The sequence below is a fragment of the Hydra viridissima genome, unplaced genomic scaffold (genome assembly GCF_058129835.1).
Source record: "Hydra viridissima isolate aposymbiotic clone 2 unplaced genomic scaffold, HvirCarnegie_v1 scaffold_5, whole genome shotgun sequence".
NCBI lineage: Eukaryota > Metazoa > Cnidaria > Hydrozoa > Anthoathecata > Hydridae > Hydra > Hydra viridissima.
In genome coordinates, this window is record NW_028324304.1 from 8,394,514 (window position 1) to 8,412,719 (window position 18,206).

The 18,206-nt window shown below is 26.6% G+C and overlaps 3 protein-coding genes across 7 annotated transcripts; 2 read left to right on the forward strand and 1 right to left on the reverse strand.

Annotated features, from left to right (window-relative positions):
- The first annotated feature begins 1,508 nt into the window (after positions 1-1,508).
- LOC145188735 (alpha-1A adrenergic receptor-like) lies at positions 1,509-4,202 on the forward strand. Of its 2 annotated transcripts, none has more exons than XM_090088109.1 (2): positions 1,509-1,616; positions 2,895-4,202. In XM_090088109.1, exon 2 carries the CDS (start codon positions 2,895-2,897, stop codon positions 4,062-4,064), a length of 1,170 nt encoding a protein of 389 aa, XP_089944235.1. In that variant the 5' UTR covers positions 1,509-1,616; the 3' UTR covers positions 4,065-4,202. The 2 variants fall into 2 exon arrangements, with proteins under 2 accessions (XP_089944235.1, XP_089944237.1); XM_090088111.1 differs by lacking the exon at positions 1,509-1,616 and adding an exon at positions 2,780-2,815.
- Positions 2,032-12,904, reverse strand: LOC149888427 (methionine aminopeptidase 1-like). Its single transcript, XM_090088112.1, has 14 exons — positions 12,738-12,904; positions 10,720-10,771; positions 10,474-10,607; positions 9,979-10,039; positions 9,733-9,824; positions 5,998-6,081; positions 5,712-5,779; positions 5,333-5,403; positions 5,120-5,251; positions 4,914-5,019; positions 4,701-4,738; positions 4,210-4,275; positions 2,402-2,451; positions 2,032-2,275 (listed from the first exon to the last, which is right to left on the reverse strand). Exons 1-14 carry the CDS (start codon positions 12,852-12,854, stop codon positions 2,156-2,158), a joined length of 1,191 nt encoding a protein of 396 aa, XP_089944238.1. The 5' UTR covers positions 12,855-12,904; the 3' UTR covers positions 2,032-2,155.
- Positions 12,905-12,941: 37 nt separating this feature from the next.
- LOC149888428 (uncharacterized) lies at positions 12,942-18,206 on the forward strand. Of its 4 annotated transcripts, XM_090088106.1 has the most exons (12): positions 12,942-13,105; positions 14,371-14,518; positions 14,930-15,114; positions 15,189-15,345; positions 15,679-15,771; positions 16,012-16,218; positions 16,653-16,727; positions 16,851-16,958; positions 17,061-17,144; positions 17,351-17,495; positions 17,887-17,981; positions 18,077-18,206. In XM_090088106.1, the coding sequence occupies exons 1-10, from the start codon at positions 12,992-12,994 to the stop codon at positions 17,443-17,445; spliced, it is 1,266 nt and encodes a 421-aa protein (XP_089944232.1). In that variant the 5' UTR covers positions 12,942-12,991; the 3' UTR covers positions 17,446-17,495; positions 17,887-17,981; positions 18,077-18,206. The 4 variants fall into 4 exon arrangements, with proteins under 4 accessions (XP_089944232.1, XP_089944231.1, XP_089944233.1 ...); XM_090088105.1 differs by lacking the exon at positions 17,887-17,981; XM_090088107.1 differs by lacking the exons at positions 16,012-16,218; positions 17,887-17,981.

An 18,206-nucleotide genomic window follows, 5' to 3' on the forward strand; every position in this document is an offset into this window, starting at 1 on the left:
GATTCGAGAAAAAATTTGTGACGCTATTTAAAGCGATTTTTCCTATAATTAAAGTTTGTCTCTTTTTCACTTTCGTATAAAAAAAAAAATTAATTAAAACATGATATAAATATATTTATAATAAAAAATAAAGAGAATTTTATTAAGAAAAATTTTCCATTTGAAAGCAACGCAAAAAACTGGCTTCGAAAAAGTAAAGTTTTTTTTTTTGTTGCAAGAGTAAAGATGATTTTATTTTTATTTTTTTTTTGCTCTTTTACCGACACTGTTATTTATTTTATGTTATGCAAATAAGATTTAATATATTTAGAGCGTTTATTAAAATGAGACTGAGAATTTGTCACTTTTTATTAGGTTAGAAAGTGATTATTTTTTGCTTTGTTTTTGTATAGAGAGTGTGACCAAATATATTCTTTGAATTATGTAACTGTTTTGTTGTTTTTGTGGGCGTTACTAGATCTGCAATATTATCGCTATATTCGGATTATTTATCTTTTTAATGATTTTTAAATTTTAACTTCAATGTAGAAATTTAAATATGTTTTTGGTATAAAGGGAATTTGTAAAGCAAATAAAAAATTGATGAAGCTCTAGTGCGAAATTCATAAATTTATAACAAAACGAACTAAAAATTGAGTAACTTAAACTTATTAAAATTTCAAAATACAAAAATTTGAAAAAAACTGACGATTGCACATTTTTATTTTGGAATATGGAAGCTCTTCAAAAATAAAAGTTCTTTAACACCAATAGTAAAAGTTCTTTAACACCAATAGTAATGAAAAATATTTTTAGAAGTCTAAACGCAGTGAATACTAGTTAAAGTTTTATACCCACTGGAGAAATTTATCACTTAAAGTTGATTTTCTATAAATTAATAGTTTACAGTAAATCGATTTTACATGGTAAATTCTCTGCCAAAATTTTAGAGGCAGTAAAATTGATTGTTGACATTTAAATTAGTCTTGAGAAAATAAACTCCTTAAAATCAAAACTAATTCTGGGAAACGTACTGTTAAGTCTTAGGAGCAAAGTTATTTAAAATAGAATAATTAGGTTGTCGTGTTGGTTTAAGGAAGTAAAATTCGTTCCGTCTTGTGCAACCGCCCCCTGAGACACCTCTTTTTTAAAGCTTCAAGAATTTCTTCTCTTCTATTACGGCATAATTCTTTTCTTTGAAATAATCGCTTTATAGCAGTTTTTACAACCAAGCTCTAACCAAAATTTGTGGTCTTTTATACAGTTAAAAATATTTTTGAAAACTAGTTTTTTTTATGTACCACCATCTTTTCAAACATAAAGTAAGTTTTAAAAAATAGGTATGATTATTAAAAATAGAAACGTTATCTCTAAACTTTGGTTGAAAGACTATGACAATTGATATGCTATAATACATATTATATTAACAGCAGAGATACTTTGATCTAATTTGTAACTAGTGATTGCGCATCTCAGGAGATCTCTCCAGAACATCTGGTAAAAAAAGTTTCATTACAGTGTTTTTTACATGTCACGTGATTTGCAGTAACTTTTGAAAGATTTCACTTTGAAATTAGTTTGATGTCGAACATCTTTGCGCTGTCTTAATAATAGTGTTGACAGTGTTGATAGTGTTGGTAAGTAATGTTTGGGTTTTTTAATTTTCACAGTTTACAACCCACATTATGGCCATCAGAGGTAGTGAAATATATATATTTTTTTTTTAAAAAATTTTTTTTTTTGTTTCAGAGCAATGAAAAGAATTAGAACAATTTTATTACAAGAGAAGTTTCCTGAGCTTCTTTGACGATAAGAGGATTCGACTGAGTAATAAAACGAAGAGAATTCTTTAAATTGTTTTAAACTGAAAAAACGTAATTGAACCCGCATTCCTAAATAAAAAAAAAAAAAAAAAAACGTTGAAGAAATACGTCTACGAAACCATTTTGGTAGTAAGCCAAAACTCGGTAATGATGGTCGTATAGCAACATGCAATACGATCATCAGGGTGCTTAGGGAATCAAACTATTGTTTAATACACAAAAGATGGTGTTGTGTAAAAAACTAATTAAACTGCACATAAACCAATAAAATATTGCGCAAAAAATCACGTTCAGTAAAATCAGTACTTTTTAGTAAAGAAGCTTGGGAACTATAAACGCAAAATTATTCAAATCTATATTCCATCTAGTTGATCCTGAAAGTAAGGTCTATTATTTTTACGAGCAGTGAGAATTTCGACTCCAGTTTCAGTAACAAGAAAGGTTTGTTCGAACTGAGCAGATCTACGGCCATCCTGAAACAAGATAATTGAATTTTACAAATAAATTTTTTTTTGTTAAGAAAAAATGTTTTTCGTTTGCTTTTACTGTCTTTTTGGTTTGTTAAAATGACAAAAATTGAACTGAGCCGTAAGCGATACCTGTGTTACAGCAGTCCAATTGTCAGGCCAAGTCAAATCTCGCCAAGTACCTTACAAATGAAAAATGTTAAATGATAAGATTTAATTGTAATCACTGACTTAAAAACTTTATCTAAATAATGTAAATAAAAATTTTTTAAAAAAGCCAATCTTGTCATTTCATGATATTTCCTTTTTATCCTTTTTTTTAATCGATACATAAAATGAAAAAGTAGATTAAGAAGCCTTAGAATACTTTCGTTTGTAATAAACAAAAGCAGAGATTGGGAAAACAGCATTTGCAAAGAATAGAAAAAAAATCAACACAAGAGGTGCTGTATAAATATTGCAATAAAAATATTGCTTTCACTTATGTTGGATTCAATGCATTATACTGATGTCTGATGAAAGCATTGAAAAAAAAAAAAAAAAAAAGTAAGAACTTTAAACTAAACATCATGAAGAACACAGAGGAGTGTTACAAAGGTTAATGTTGATATCTTTTCTTTTTCAGATGATCTCAACCATGTCAGTTTTACGAGTCATAAATATCGGGGTGTTAACAATATTTAGCCCGATCGGAATGGTACTTAACATTTTAGTTCTTGTCGTGATACTAAAGCACCGAGAATTACGGACTTGTACGTATTTTCTTTACGCACATCTAGCATTTAGCGACATAATCATTACAACGATCGCTACTTTTGCAAGCGTCTTACTTCATTTAACTGAAAAGTTTATATTTTGCCAAATAACATTATCAATTGTAGCTGTAGGCTATAGTCTGTCAATAGGAACAGTGAGCTTACTCTCGTTGGATAGATATATATACATAAGAGAGCCTCTGGCGTATGCACAACAAATGAATAAACGCAGAATTACGTTTTATATTATATTTTTATGGGGAAGTGCAGTAGCTACACTATTGCCAATCGTTACAGGAATAGCGTTTGTAAAAAGACAATGCTCCAGCAAGGAATTTCAAAAATGCATGCTGACTCGCATCGTAAAAAAAGAGTTCTTACTATGGGTATCTATAGGCGTAACAATTATACCGATAGCTGCTACGAGTTATTTAAACATACAGATAATGCAAATGGCGTCGCAGCATTACGGGAGACTAAGAGCCTTAACGAATTTAAGCCATATAAAAGTAGTCCCGTCTTCAAGTCAATCAGAGGTTGAAAAGAAAAATAAGGGAAAACAAGGGGATAAAAAATCAAGCAAAACAAAGTCAAAGAACAAAAAGTTAACGGAAGATATATGGAGCCCAAAAGCTGTGCGAACCACATTTTTAATTGTAGTAACATGCATTTTGTGCAATCTTCCATATGCAATATTAATGTTGGTAGAAGCCGTAAGTGACAAGAATTTTAATTATAATACCATTAAGTATGCGTATTCTTTATATCTGCTTACCTATATCCAGTCCATCTTAAACCCAATAATCTACACAACTACAAATGTAGAGCTACGAACTTTAACGAAGAAAACTTTATCGTGCTTTAACAGAGAAAAAGAAATAGTAAAAAGACGTTCAAACACTACAGCAACGTTGTATACAGATACAAGTAGTACAGGATCGATTGAACCAAAAAAAGAAAATAACGATATACATCAATCTTTTTCACGTCATTTAAATGAATTATCAAGAACTCTTGGGACACAGAAAAGTATAAAATAAATCTGCTCTGTTTAAAAGATTTCTTGTTTAGATAAGCTGCGTAAATATACGAATAAAAGATTATTAGTACTGATGAGATTAACATCACAAATTAACAAATGAAAATGGTGCTAATACAAGCCAGTCAAAAAAAACGTTTTCATACCTTGGTTTATCATAGGTTCGATTGTAAATACGTGACCAGCCTTCATTACACCAACTGCTTTATTCTCTAGAAAAAGACAATTATTTGGAAAGGAACTTTTTTTACATAAGAAAGGCATTCCTTTCATCATAATATTATTTGCTATAAATGGTTATTTTTAATTTTTGTATTCTTTTTGTTGAACTCGTTCTAAGTGAAAAATTAAATACTTTTTTAAAAGTAAACAATGAAGTAGATCCAAAAAAATTATATATGCTTTAACTATAGCAATGTAACTATAGCATATATATAAAAAATATATACATGCCATAACTATAATACGACAGATCCTTTAAAATAGAAAAATCATAGTAAAGCAGAATTTTTTTAAAAAAAAATAATAAGAGATGAACACTTAAATAAAACTATAATAAATACGACCAACATACTTGCATAAAAAATAATAAGAGATGAACACTTAAATAAAACTATAATAAATACCACCAACATACTTGCATAATGAGGAACATTAGGAGCAGTGTGAAATAACCTAAGAGCAACAAAATTATGATCAAATTTTATCTATAGCAAGAATCTCTCATGGAACAACTTCCTTTAAATAAAATTAATTGCTAACTTTTCAACATCGAACTTAAAAGTATTTAAAAACTTTTTGAAACTGGAAACTGGTAAAATAAATCCTAATAAATTGAGTAACTAATTACTGGTGAATTCCGTGACCACAATAAGTTCGTGTTACAGAGCATCTATTAGCATGTGCAACATTTTGTATATACTGGCCCATATCTCTGTACCTAACTCCAGGTTTTACTAAAATATGAAACTATATACAAAAGAAAAACATCACTACAGATTGTGAAACTCATTAGAAATAGGTAAACAAAATTTGACACCTAAAACAAATACTCACTTTCATTTGCAGCAGCCATTAAGCAATCATAAGCTGTTTTTACCAAAAGCTTTGAATTTTCATCAACTTCTCCAACGAACATAGTTTCGTTAAGATCTCCATGAAAACCATTATAATAACAAGTAACATCCACTAAAGAAATAATGAAAAAACAAAACTCTAAAGTGAAAAAACTTCTTAGTATGAGTAAAAAACAGAGATTTGATTACTCACAGTTGATAATATCTCCCTCCTCTAGTTTACGAAGGTCAGGTATTCCATGACAGATAACTTCATTTACAGAACTAAGTACAGTAAAGATATCAAAGAACAACTTTCAACTAAAATAAGAATATTAACCTAACACAACAAAATATTTGTTTAACAATGCCAAATCAGATGAGAATATAACCTATGTGATACCAATATGCAAAAACTGACCCATGATTTGAAAAAAACAAGCAACTCTTCAAATATTACAATAACACAAGTTTGTAAAGAAAAGAATTTCATCAAAATTAAATGACAAAAGTGACATGCTTAATACAAAATTATATCTGAAAAATAGTGAATGACAATAAGATGATACAGTCAGTTAATACATCAGACTTACGTGCAGCAGCTTTTAGGAAACTGATAGTAGTTTAGAGGAGAAGGATAGCAGTTTCTTTCTATTGTTGCCTAAAGTTCAAACAATTTAAAGCTTCAATTTGCATTTACTTCAAAATATTTATTTAAATGTTTCTGAAAATCAAAATTGCATACATACATACATACATACATACATACATACATACATACATACATACATACATACATACATACATACATACATATGTAATTTTGAAGAAAGAGAAAGTTATTTTTAAATAAAGTGCATAAATTGAGAGAAAAATGACCTCATGGCAAATTTTATCAAGCTCATCAGTTGTAATCCCTGGGCGCACAGCCTTTGCTACAATGTCTAAAACTTCACGGGCTAACTATAAAAGAATTAATTTAAAGAAAAAAGCTTACAACACCTAACACATTTAAATAAACGTTTTATGGAATTTATAACATACACATATCAATAGTAATTATATGAAATCTTTATTAAAGTTTTTATTCACGAAAGTGAAAAATATTTCCAGTTTTATAAATTCAAAAAGATAAAAATAATAAATGATAAGAATTAAAATAATAAAATAATAAAAATGATAAGTAAATACCTAAGTAAATTTGGAAATTAATGCAACTCTAAATAAAATTAAAATAACTTTTCAAAAATGAACCACAGAACTACATTTTTTTAAAACTGAATTGTTCAACAACAACAGTATTGTAAGATCATAAATTATAAACAAAAAGTTAAGTAATTATACATAAGTTCTAGTTTTTTGCAAACATTTTAAAATATTACAATAAAAACAAGTGTTTTTAACTTTTAAATTTTAATTTTTTCTATCCAACCCCTCAGATTTCCTTCAAACTTGAACCATTGTACAGTTATTAAATATCAAAAAATATAAAATTTTAGCTCCCAGCTTTGAACAGTTCAATTATTATAACACTTTGAAATTTAGCTTAAAATGCCCTATTCTTTTCCCATTATGGATTTTATGGTATTACTTTTTCCTGAATTATTTATAATCTAGTAAAAGAAAATAGTTGAAAATTAGTATTTTGCTATTATTCAGGGTGCTGAATTCAAAAACTTCTGGTCATTTTTTGATTTTAAAGTGCTCAAGACAAATTTTCTGTACTGTTAGCATGGCTTGTGTTTTCACTAATTCATGAAATTGCCTAACTTATGGATTAAAAATTTTTTTTCAAATGAAAGAAGAGTTCTAGTAAAAGAAACTGGCGGAAAAATGGTTCTTGATATTTTTTGAAGTTTTAAAAATATGAAGAAAATAATCTAATTCAAAGTACTTGATGATTATTTTTTTATTTAAAACTAACAATAACTTTTTTGCTCTGTTATCATGGATGATGCTTTCACTAACTCCTGGAGTTTCATTGAAATTTCATTGATCCAAAACTTTTTTCATGTGAAAGAAGAGACTAAAGTCATAATACTAAAGTCATAATACTAAAGTCATAATACTAAAGTCATAATACTAAAGACATAATACTAAAGTCATAATACTAAAGACATAATACTAAAGACATAATACTAAAGACATAATACTAAAGACATAATACTAAAGTCATAATACTAAAGACAATACTAAAGTCATAATACTAAAGACATAATACTAAAGAATAACAAAATCTAAAAGTCCAAGTCTAGTTTTAAATGTTACCAATGAATGTTACAGAATGTTATAAGTTTAAAAACAGATTTTGAATGGAACATTCTGTAAGATTGATTGGCAATATCTAAAGCTATAATTAGACAGACTTTTAAAAATTGTCATCCTTTAATATTAGGATAGCTAAAAAATTTAAACTTATGTGTAATACAACTCCAAGTATTAGGGAGAGTGTCACACATGCTAATAGAATAAAAAGTTTTCTTAATTTCTTGAATTAGGTTATTTCCTTTAAATCAACACACTTCGAAATTTTCAGGTAAATTAAGAGAGGAAATTGTGGAAAAAATTTTTGTTCTTACAGATTTTGCCCAAATCAACCAAATTTTTGAATATTGCTTCTTTGCAAAAATTAGTTGCATTTTTGAAGTAGAACATAGATTAGCCACTATATGATCTACTTCAAAAATGCAATTACTACCACCTTTGGAAAATATACAAATCTTTCCTGCCAATACAAACAATTTATGTGGGTAAAACTTTTCCAATCTTTCAGAAATTTAAATTCATTTTTGCTTAGTGTAAATGACACTATAGTAACACAACAGAATCTCTTAAACTTTTAGTCAAATTATCATACCATATGTTAAATCGGAACATGAACAACTGTTGGATGTATCTAAAGGTCAAACAACAGACCCTGTTCTTAAAAATATTGAAAGAAAATAATTTCATGATCCAAGTATCAGCAACTATTACAAACCTGTTCCAACATTTTGAATTAACAGTTAATGAAGAAAAAACCATTAACAAATTGAAATTAAATTGAAGCTGTCAATTTTGAAACCATTGCAAGCTATATGGACTGTTGAGCATTATGATTATCTCAGGTCCTATAAACATTATGATATAATAGCTAATGATTGGAAGGCAGCTGGAATCACAAAGGCAATAGAGCATGACAATAGACCAAACATCTACTCAGCTGCTATTGACCCATTAGAAAACAGAATTGTGTCCATTCTGCTTGAAAGTGAGCATCTCAATTCAAAAGAATTGTCAAACTTTATGGCCTATAATGATGATGATAGCAAAGAAGACAAAGAGGAATGGGAAATGAAAGATGAGCCAGTAAGAAGTATCTTTTCAATTTTTGAAGAAGAGATTGAAGACAAACTTTATCTATATAAACTAGTATAGTTACATAAGTATTATATTTAGTATTTAGTGTTTTTTTGTTTGTATATTGAAATACACTGATTAAAAATCAGTTACTTCTTATGTGAAAAAACTCCATCTGCAATAAATCTCAATTTTGCTTTAATAACTTTTATAAGCAACTGTAAAAATTCAAATCAATTTCTTTTAGTTTTAATTTAATGTGATTAATCAAAACTTGCTCTGTTGAAGCTTTCCAATCTCCCTCATAAACCTTTTGAGTCAAATATTCTCAATTGGTTCTGCTTGAGACACATTTGGTGGGTTAGATTCCTTATCGATATCAACATTCGTCCATCAAATTTAGAGAATCCTTAGAGCAATAAGAACTTTCTAACTCTGGTCAAAATAAATAGTTAAAGTTGCCACGTTACTTGTGAATACTTGTGAGAAGTCATTCTTCTAAACATTCATTGACATAACAACATTCTTTGACATTGATTGATGTATTGAATCCTACAGCCTTGGAAGTACAAAACAATGACTTGGACATTCCATGTTGAGATACTGCTATCCACATAAACAATTTTTTTGGAAATTTCTCTTTTCCTACAAAGCCAACACTTTCTGCAATATTTCTCTTTGATTTTTATGCAGTATGCAGAACTTCCAGACATGTTAGCGCCTGCAAAACAAAAGTAATTTTCATCATTGATGACCAGAAGTGATATCGTATTTAGAGTAAATTTTCTGTTTCCTTAATTTGTTTTGACTTTATATAGTGTATTTGGGAGTCCTTTCACATTTTCTGTATTGAATATTAATTTTTTTAAATTGACAACCATTGTCAATTGATTTACACCAAATTAAGGATTGATCCCTTTCTTCATTGTTGGCAAATCTTTAGTTTGGCTTCCTTTTCTCAAAATCCAGGATGTTGGATGAGCATTGTGCTTTTTATCAAAAAAAGACTGATCAGTTGCAAATCTTTTTAATTTATCATAGATTATACTTCGAGCTAATGATTCTTTTTCAAAATGATTTACAATTTCAATATTTTTTATAGTAAGGTTTTCTACAAAAAAATTTTTAGACATTTTTAAAATGATTTTTATTCTGCTGTTTTTATTAGTATTTTAGATAAATGTGTTTTAAATAATCAAATAAACATTTCATAGATTTTTTTTTACATATTTTACATTTACAACAAATAAAAATTTGCATGAAAGAATTGCAAACCTTGCACACTACTCTCATTCCCTCAATTTCTTTTGATGTGAGCTGAACAATTTGAGTTGATCGTTTTGATGTGATTTCACTTAGAGGCAAACCTTTTAAGAAACACACAATTTATATTTGAATTCAGAAAGGGTCAAGGTCATAATAGAAAGTTATAAATAGTGGATAATAATTTGACATGTGCACTACCTTTAGAGAAAATTTTTGAAACTTCAGCAAAAAAAAAAAAAGCATAAAAAACTAAACCTTGCTCATGGTCAGCATAATCTGGTCTCTGAATGTGTTTTGGAACATGCCGCTTTTTGCTCTAAATTAAAGGCAGTGAACTTAAATAATTAAATAGAAGACTTTTTTATATTTTTACTTATATTTAGTTTTTCTAACATCAATATGTAGAAAAATAAAAACTTGAAAATGTTCAATAACTGATAAAATTTTTTTTTTTTTTTTTTTTCATTTTTACTTTTTACATAAGAAAAGAAATATATGTGAATATATGAAAAGAATATAAATGAAAGACTATTTCAGCTTCTTTTCTTTTTTTAGGATAAATTTTAAATTTAAACATTCAATATTCACTCATACATATATACTATAAACTATATATATACTATAACATATATACTCATAACATATATATACTATACATATAACTATATAAAATTTTTAATTACTTAATGCAACTAAATTTTGAATAATCTTGTCTAAAGCTTAGAAATACAAATAATTAAAATAGCTTACCAAAGGGTATGATGGTCGAAGTTTTCCTGTGTATTGAAAATCGGGCCATGGATTTTGTGTTTTCACATTTCCATGTAAAAAATCAGAAACCTGCTTTTTAGACAGCGCTTCACTAAGAGCATTAACTTGCAATCCTAAATATTTTAAAGAAACTAAATTTTGATTAAACTTAACATTTTAAATAAAAACCTTTGGAACTAAAACAAATTACACCAAAATGATTAATTTAAAACTTGTGTCAAATACCAGTTTCTGAATGAATTTTTTTATGTTCTTTCCATGCATTCTTGAAACATGCCTTAAAAAAAAAGAAGAAGAAGAAAAGAGTGATGGTTTCAAAAGTCTGAAGGATTAAAAGATACAGATGCTGCCAAATGGCTTCTAAGGAAAATAAAATCAAAAATTGAAAGAATGAAGATTTTTCCATATAACAAAATTTATATCCTTTCAATGTAATTATCAATTTCTATTTTTTTTTTTTTTTTTGAACTAAGTTCAGTTTGTTCTATGAATAAATCATTAAAATGTAAAAAATAATTTTATCTGCAAAAAAGAACAAAAAAGCAACAATTATTTTAGTAAACAAATGTTTCTTATTAATTAGATATCTTTATACATAAACTTTTAAGTATAATTAAATTTAGAACACAAAGAAAATAAATATTTATAAATTCTTATAAAGATTTATAGGGATTTTTACAAGTATTTCTTCTGAACACAAATTTTAGAACATATAATTTTATATTTATTTTTACATACTGTATATACCTGAGTATAAGTCAAGACTTTTAGCTGTTTAGAATGGATCAAAAATGTTCCTTAAAGATAAAAATATTAATATGTGGAAAACACACCTCGACTTATACATTTTTTTATAAAACATTAAAGTACTCTTTCCAGTTAATATTAGTTAACTTCTATACTAGTATATATGGGAATACATTGATAACTGTAAAATATATGCAAGTCCAGAAATAAATCTTTTAAAGTAGAGTAATAAAAAATATTAACTTTCTATAACCTATGGTATTGTACCAATACCTGAGGTTCAAAAGGACATAATTAGCATACTGTAATTTTAGAATTAGTATAATGTCAATAAGACAAAAAGCGTTTATCTAACATGAACAAAACTGCTTGCTTTAACGCAAAAAAGTAAAGAATTTCTAGCAAAACTGCAAAAATTCTTAGATTTTATCTTCTACAAACTGAATTAATTTCATCTGTAAAATCTCTAAGTTAATCTTCAAAATTGTGTTTAACCACATAAACTTTTTAGACTTATTAATTTAGATCAAAAAATGTAAAAAAAAAAATTGAAATGAATACTTGAAAATATTAGATCTGTTTTATTTAGAGGTGAAATTATAAATAATTTCCAAGAGTGTCTATAAAAAAATATTATGAAATAAACAAAATGCATGGCTAAGAAATAATTTCTTTAGAGCACATATTTATACAACCTTCTTGCAAGATGTTTACAAATAAACATTGTAATACATTATGAAACACTTTTACATCATCATAAAAGTCTTTTAATCTTTATAAAAATTCATTAAACTTTTGGTTTGCAAATCAAATTATAATATAATTATTGGCCTCTTGTGTACATTTGCTCTATATATATGTTTTAATGCACTTTTTTAAAGTCTTCTTTTATTCATATGTAGTTTTAGGTTTATACATACCTAAGATAACGCAATCTCAAATAACCTGCACAAGCAGTCTTGACATATTCTGCTATATTTGACAAAATAGATTAAAATAAGCAACAAAAGACTTCCATAAACATATTTTCATTATGTCAAAACTTTAGCGCTTTACCATTCCAGCCAAGATGATAACTTAGTTAGAAGTCTACAAAATCATAAGAATCAGCTGAACTGCAAAGCTTAGGGCTAAAAGAATTGCAACAAATAACTTAACAGCCATGAAAGAATTTTTCAACTAGGCAGAGAGATGGCGTTTCGCTTATCTTTTCTGCGTACACTTCCTTTAGACACTCTGACATCATAAACATCAATAATAATTTAATAGATTTGAATAATTTTAGCCGATATTGTTGTAAGTTGTTTAAAGAATCTCCTCATGTAGAGGACCTAAATAATTTATCGTTAAGCTAAAGGATATCATTGTACAATATAACAGATGTTTGCGGTTCCCCTACTTAAATAGAGGCACCTAGGTATATAAATTGTTAATAACCACGCAAACCGTTTTTATGGAATAAAATATTTGTATGGTTACAAAAAAATAAAGTTTACTTGTTCACAGAAATAGCTCCCACTTAAACCAAGTTTTAAACACGTCGGGCATTGTAGATTGGCAGGCTTGTTACAGTTTGGACTTGAACAGGTTTTGTCGTTTAATGAGTCTGCCATTTTAGTCCCATGAGAAACGGAGTGAACCGTACCATTTGTAGTAACTTATAAACCACTTCCTACGCGTACGATTTTCAATGAAAACAACACCCGATCCTAAGTAAAATGTTTCGATCTCATCGAAATAAAATTTCTCTATGTTTTACGATCTCATCAGCCATGTATGCGCAACACCGCCACACATGTGGCGCTGTCTTCTGATCTCATCAAACTGTGTATGCCCTGTTCCGTTTTGTATGGCAACAAAAATGGTTAGTTTTAATTCTTCTGTTAGATTTAGATTTTCACAAAGTTTAATAGAATTGGAATCTGTAAAGGAAAAAAGTAGAAGGATAAAACAATCTTTGCTAACTCTTAGAACTCTGATTAAGAGCTTTATAAAACTTGATTGAGATTAAATCAAAAATAACCAAATTATAATCCTTTCTTTATACTTTTAATTCTTTAAATGAATCTCAATTTAGTTTTTGATTAAAACCTTTAATCTTTTATATAATGTTAAGATACTGGTTCAAACGGATATACATATATATATATATATATATATATATATATATATATATATATATATATATATATATATATATATATATATATATATATATATATATATATAAACCAGAGAGCTAGTACACATTTTTTTATTTTTTTTTATTAGAAACTTGTTTATAAGAAACAAATACTAGAAGCCCCAAAACCTTAAGAAACTATTTGTGCTAAGTTATTTTCATTAGGAAACTTATTTTAATTAGAGTTCAAAGAATATTCTCTTATTTTTGTTCTGTTCACAGACAAACCTGAGGATTATATTTCATTGAATGATATTAATGGAATTCAAATAATTTTAGTTGACTGTAAAACATTTTATCTTTCTTGTTAATATGTTTTCTAATTGCATTTTATTTACTTTTTCATTTGATACTTAAGAAACTATTAAGAAACTTTTAGCACTAGAGTTGTAAAAAAGTACTTTTAAAATAAGAAACTTTCTAGTACTAGACCATTTGCTTGGTTTATTTTTAAAAATATGTGTATCTTGATATTTTTTATCAGTATAAACATTATATGATTATACAGCAATAGGCTGTATAATCATATATATATATATATATATATATATATATATATATATATATATATATATATATATATATATATATATATATATATATATATATATATATATAATATGATAATAATAATAACAATAATGATAATAATAATAATAATAATAATAATAATGATAATAACAATAATAATAATAATAATAATAACAACAACAACAACAACAACAACAACAACAACAATAATAACAACAACAACAACAACAACAACAACAATAATAATAATAATAATAATAATAATAGTAATAATAATAATAATAATATTAATATTAATAACAATAATAATGATGATAATCATAGATCAAAAATATTGTTCATACTGTTCAAAAATTAGACTCCTGATGTCTTTTTCATTATGGTTCTGTATTTCTTTCATGTAAATTTTTCTCTAGAACTGCATTGCTCAACACAAAAACAATAAGCGCAAGAATGATGAAGAAGATATTCAAACAGTTGTTAATCGAAAGAAAGTTTCTTTGAATACACAAGCTGTACGGGGTTATGATATTTGGAGGCAAAACCAGTTACTTATGCTTAAAGGTATTCTTATTTATTTCACTTTGCCTTGGATATTACAATTTATTGATTGCCTAAGCCAGTTCATCATTTGGAAAATGATTGTGCCAAACTTCTGGATTTCAATTGGATTAGTACCAGAAAAGCCATCTTACAATAAAAGAGTTAGCCATTTTCACATTTTGATGTCATTATGTATGCTGAGGTGAAACACTTAAAGTTTCAGAACTTTTAAAACAACTGTAATTTTAAATTGCTTAATTGATGATGATTTATGTTGATTAAAAGATAATAAGTATATAAATATTCAATATAATATATATTTATATCATAAAGTAAAAATATAAATGATACGAATATTTTATTTATTGTTATGATCATATCAGTCAAAAATGCTTTTCTATGAATAGTGAGATATATTTAACTTTAAATTAGATGCTGAGTTAGAAAAAAAAAAGATATGTTTTAAGCAGCTTGGTCATAACTGGTCAAAGTTAAGTGTTGCTGAAAAAGGTATTTGGAATGAAAAAGCTTTACTTCAACGAAATAACTTAGTCCCTCTTTCAAATGAGGAGAAAAAAATTAAATCAAAAAAGCTATTGAATCAGCTTACAAAAGTGGTAAGTTTTCATCTTGAGTTCTCTCTAACTCTATGATTTTCCTTAGTTTATTATTATATTAAAGTTTTACTTAGGTTGAAGAGTTAGCAAATCTCGGCAATGAAGTTGTTGCTGTTACTTGTCTAGCTCAGGGTGGACCTCCCATTGTTACAGCCTCAGAAAAAGGATGTCAATTTTTACTGAAATCTGAAGAACTTAATTTTCAATTTAAATTTTCAGAATTTGTAAAAGGTATTTAAAATGTTTAGTACAGTAGTTTTACAAAAATATTAGATGAAGTATCCATAGGATTAATAAAATTCCAAACTCTTCATACTGGGAGAACTCAAAATGGTAATTCTTATTTTTAAACAATAGCAGTTCTACCAATTGCTGCAGGACTGCATTTTATGCTATAATTTTCTGTATTAATTTCAATGAAATTTTTAAATTTTTGAATTAATTTCATATTTTCCTCACATGTACCTTATTTATCTTATCATATTTATAATATAATTTAATTTATTATAAATTAATTTATATCCCATCTTTTTTATGGTTATATTTAATGTTGTTTTATTATAGCTCCAGTTTTAAATATGAAAAAGAATAAGGTGTCAAATGCCACAAAAAATAATTTATGCATCGAAGTGACAAACATCTTAAATAAGAAATATGGTATGAATTGAGGGAGATAATTTAATTGTTTTGTTGTGTCATTTATGAATAGTTTAGTGGATTTTCCAGCACTTGTATTTATTATGATAGCTAAATTTTCATGGGCTTTTTTAAAAAATTACTTATAATTTTGTGTAAATTAGATTATAAAAAATGGTTATAAAAGAATAAAAGGAAGTGCAAAATGTAATCTTTGAAATGTTTTTAGTTTGAAAATACCTTTTTATTTAATTTTTTTAGAAATTGCTAGACTTGCTTTACCAATTGAACTACAGAGTAAGTTTAGTAAAGGACATATACCTTACAAGAAATATGTTCCTTCCATTATAAAAGCAAGTGGCTTGCCAGATGGACATGTTTTAAAATATCCATCATCAATGGGTTCAACTTTATTAACCTATATAGTTGAAAACCAAGATAATATTGATGTTATTTTTGATTTACAAGGTAAATTTTACTTGAAATAATATTGCTGAACTAATAACGATACATTTTAATATATTTATATTTTGATAGTTATAGTTTGAAATGTAAAGTGTATTTTAAATGTAACAAGCAAAATTTTGTATTAATCATTGATTATTAAATTCCATCAAGTAATAAGGTTTGATTGTCTGGATATTTAACCATCAACTTTATCTGCAATTTCTCTTTGAATGAATTCATTTCCTCTATCTTATATATTTCTCTTTAAGCTTTCTTATTCACAGTTTTCCACCAAATAAGTTTTATTGCAACTTTTGTTTTAGAACAATTCTGATAAATTAAATGTGGGTAAATGAGAAATATTTTTATGCAAAAGTTTTGTTTACTAAACATGGCTTTACGACTATACATTTTTGACATTTATGTATTTAATAAAATGATATGCATTTTAATAGAAGCAGCTACAATTAGCAACACAGAATTAATCTTTTCAGTTTTACCAAACACTTTATTGTCTTCTACTAAAATAGGTATACTCATTTTTACTTTTGTACTTATGTATGGTTGTATGAAGCTGCTTACATCTGTTGTTGCATTTATCAATATTTAGCTTGAATTCTCAATCCAATATCCTTTTTGTTGTAAATATTTAGATGAACTTTTACCAGTCATTAAATCTGTCTTTGAATCAAATACAACAGCATCAACTACTCCAAATAATCGATCCACATTTGAATTAGCATCATTTTCAAATAGAGCAGGTTAATTCTATTATATACTGTTATAGTAAATAAATTGGTAACTATTTGTTAACAGCATAGTTTTATTATGATTTTCACTTTTGTGTCACTTATTTAATTCAGGCCAAATTACCATTAAATCAAATGAGTCATCTAATATTGAGCATGACTATATTCACTTGAATGAACTTTCTTCCAGTGAAATAGGTAACCAAAACTTCTGGATTTTTTAAAAGTTTTATCTAAAAAAAAATTTCTTTGTGTTTCAATATCCTTCATTTATCATTATTTTTATTATGCATTTATTTTTATTATTCATTTATTTTTATTATTCATTTATCTTTATTATTCATTTATTTCATTTATCCTTCATTTTGAACTTATTTTTATTAATTCAATTTGTTTATTTTCAGGAAATCTATTAAAGCGAGTCAAAACAATCCAACTGAATAAGATAGATTCTAGTTGTATTGATTCAAAATTGGTAGAAAAAGCAGATATTAGATAAAAAATATTGTATAAGTTCTCAAATTTTGTATATTCAAATGTGAAAAAAAGGTGAGTGACACGACTTCTTTATTATTATTTTCAAACTCAGCTTACCCAAAAAAATAAGAATCAGATGAAATTGTTAAAAAAGTGTTTTTACTGCTGGCTTTTGTAGTTATAATTTATAATAATATTAAGGGTTATGCAATTTGAGATTCTACTGAGCTTAGTTCATCTGTAGCAGCCATTAAACAGATGAATTGGTTCTGGCTTTAAGACTGTTTAAAGAATAAGGTTTGATATGAAAAACAACTAAAAATGATTTTTAGTTCAATGTTTATTTTCAACATAGGGCCAGTAAATTACACAATCGAACCTAAAGTGATGTTTTAAAGAAATTATAATTATATCATCATTTGTTATAAAATTATGTTATGTAATGCTCAAAAATTCTTTTCAGAAGTTATCTCTCTCTACTACCTAAAACAGAACACGAAATAATTTGCCGGGATTATAATCTGCAGTTTGCTTGCAGCATATGTTTAGTGTTCCATTGTATGGTTCCATATATTTAAATATTGAAAATTTTATTCATTTATACTATGACTTGATATTTTTCTTCAAATTTTTATTACTGTTTTTCTTTTTAGGCCACTAAAAGCAGTTAATGTTGATTTTGTGTGTATCTTGTATTACGGATATATCACCTATTATGCATGGATTGTGTATTATACAAGGATTGTATTATAGTTAAGAATAAAACTTAGACTAAGAATAAAA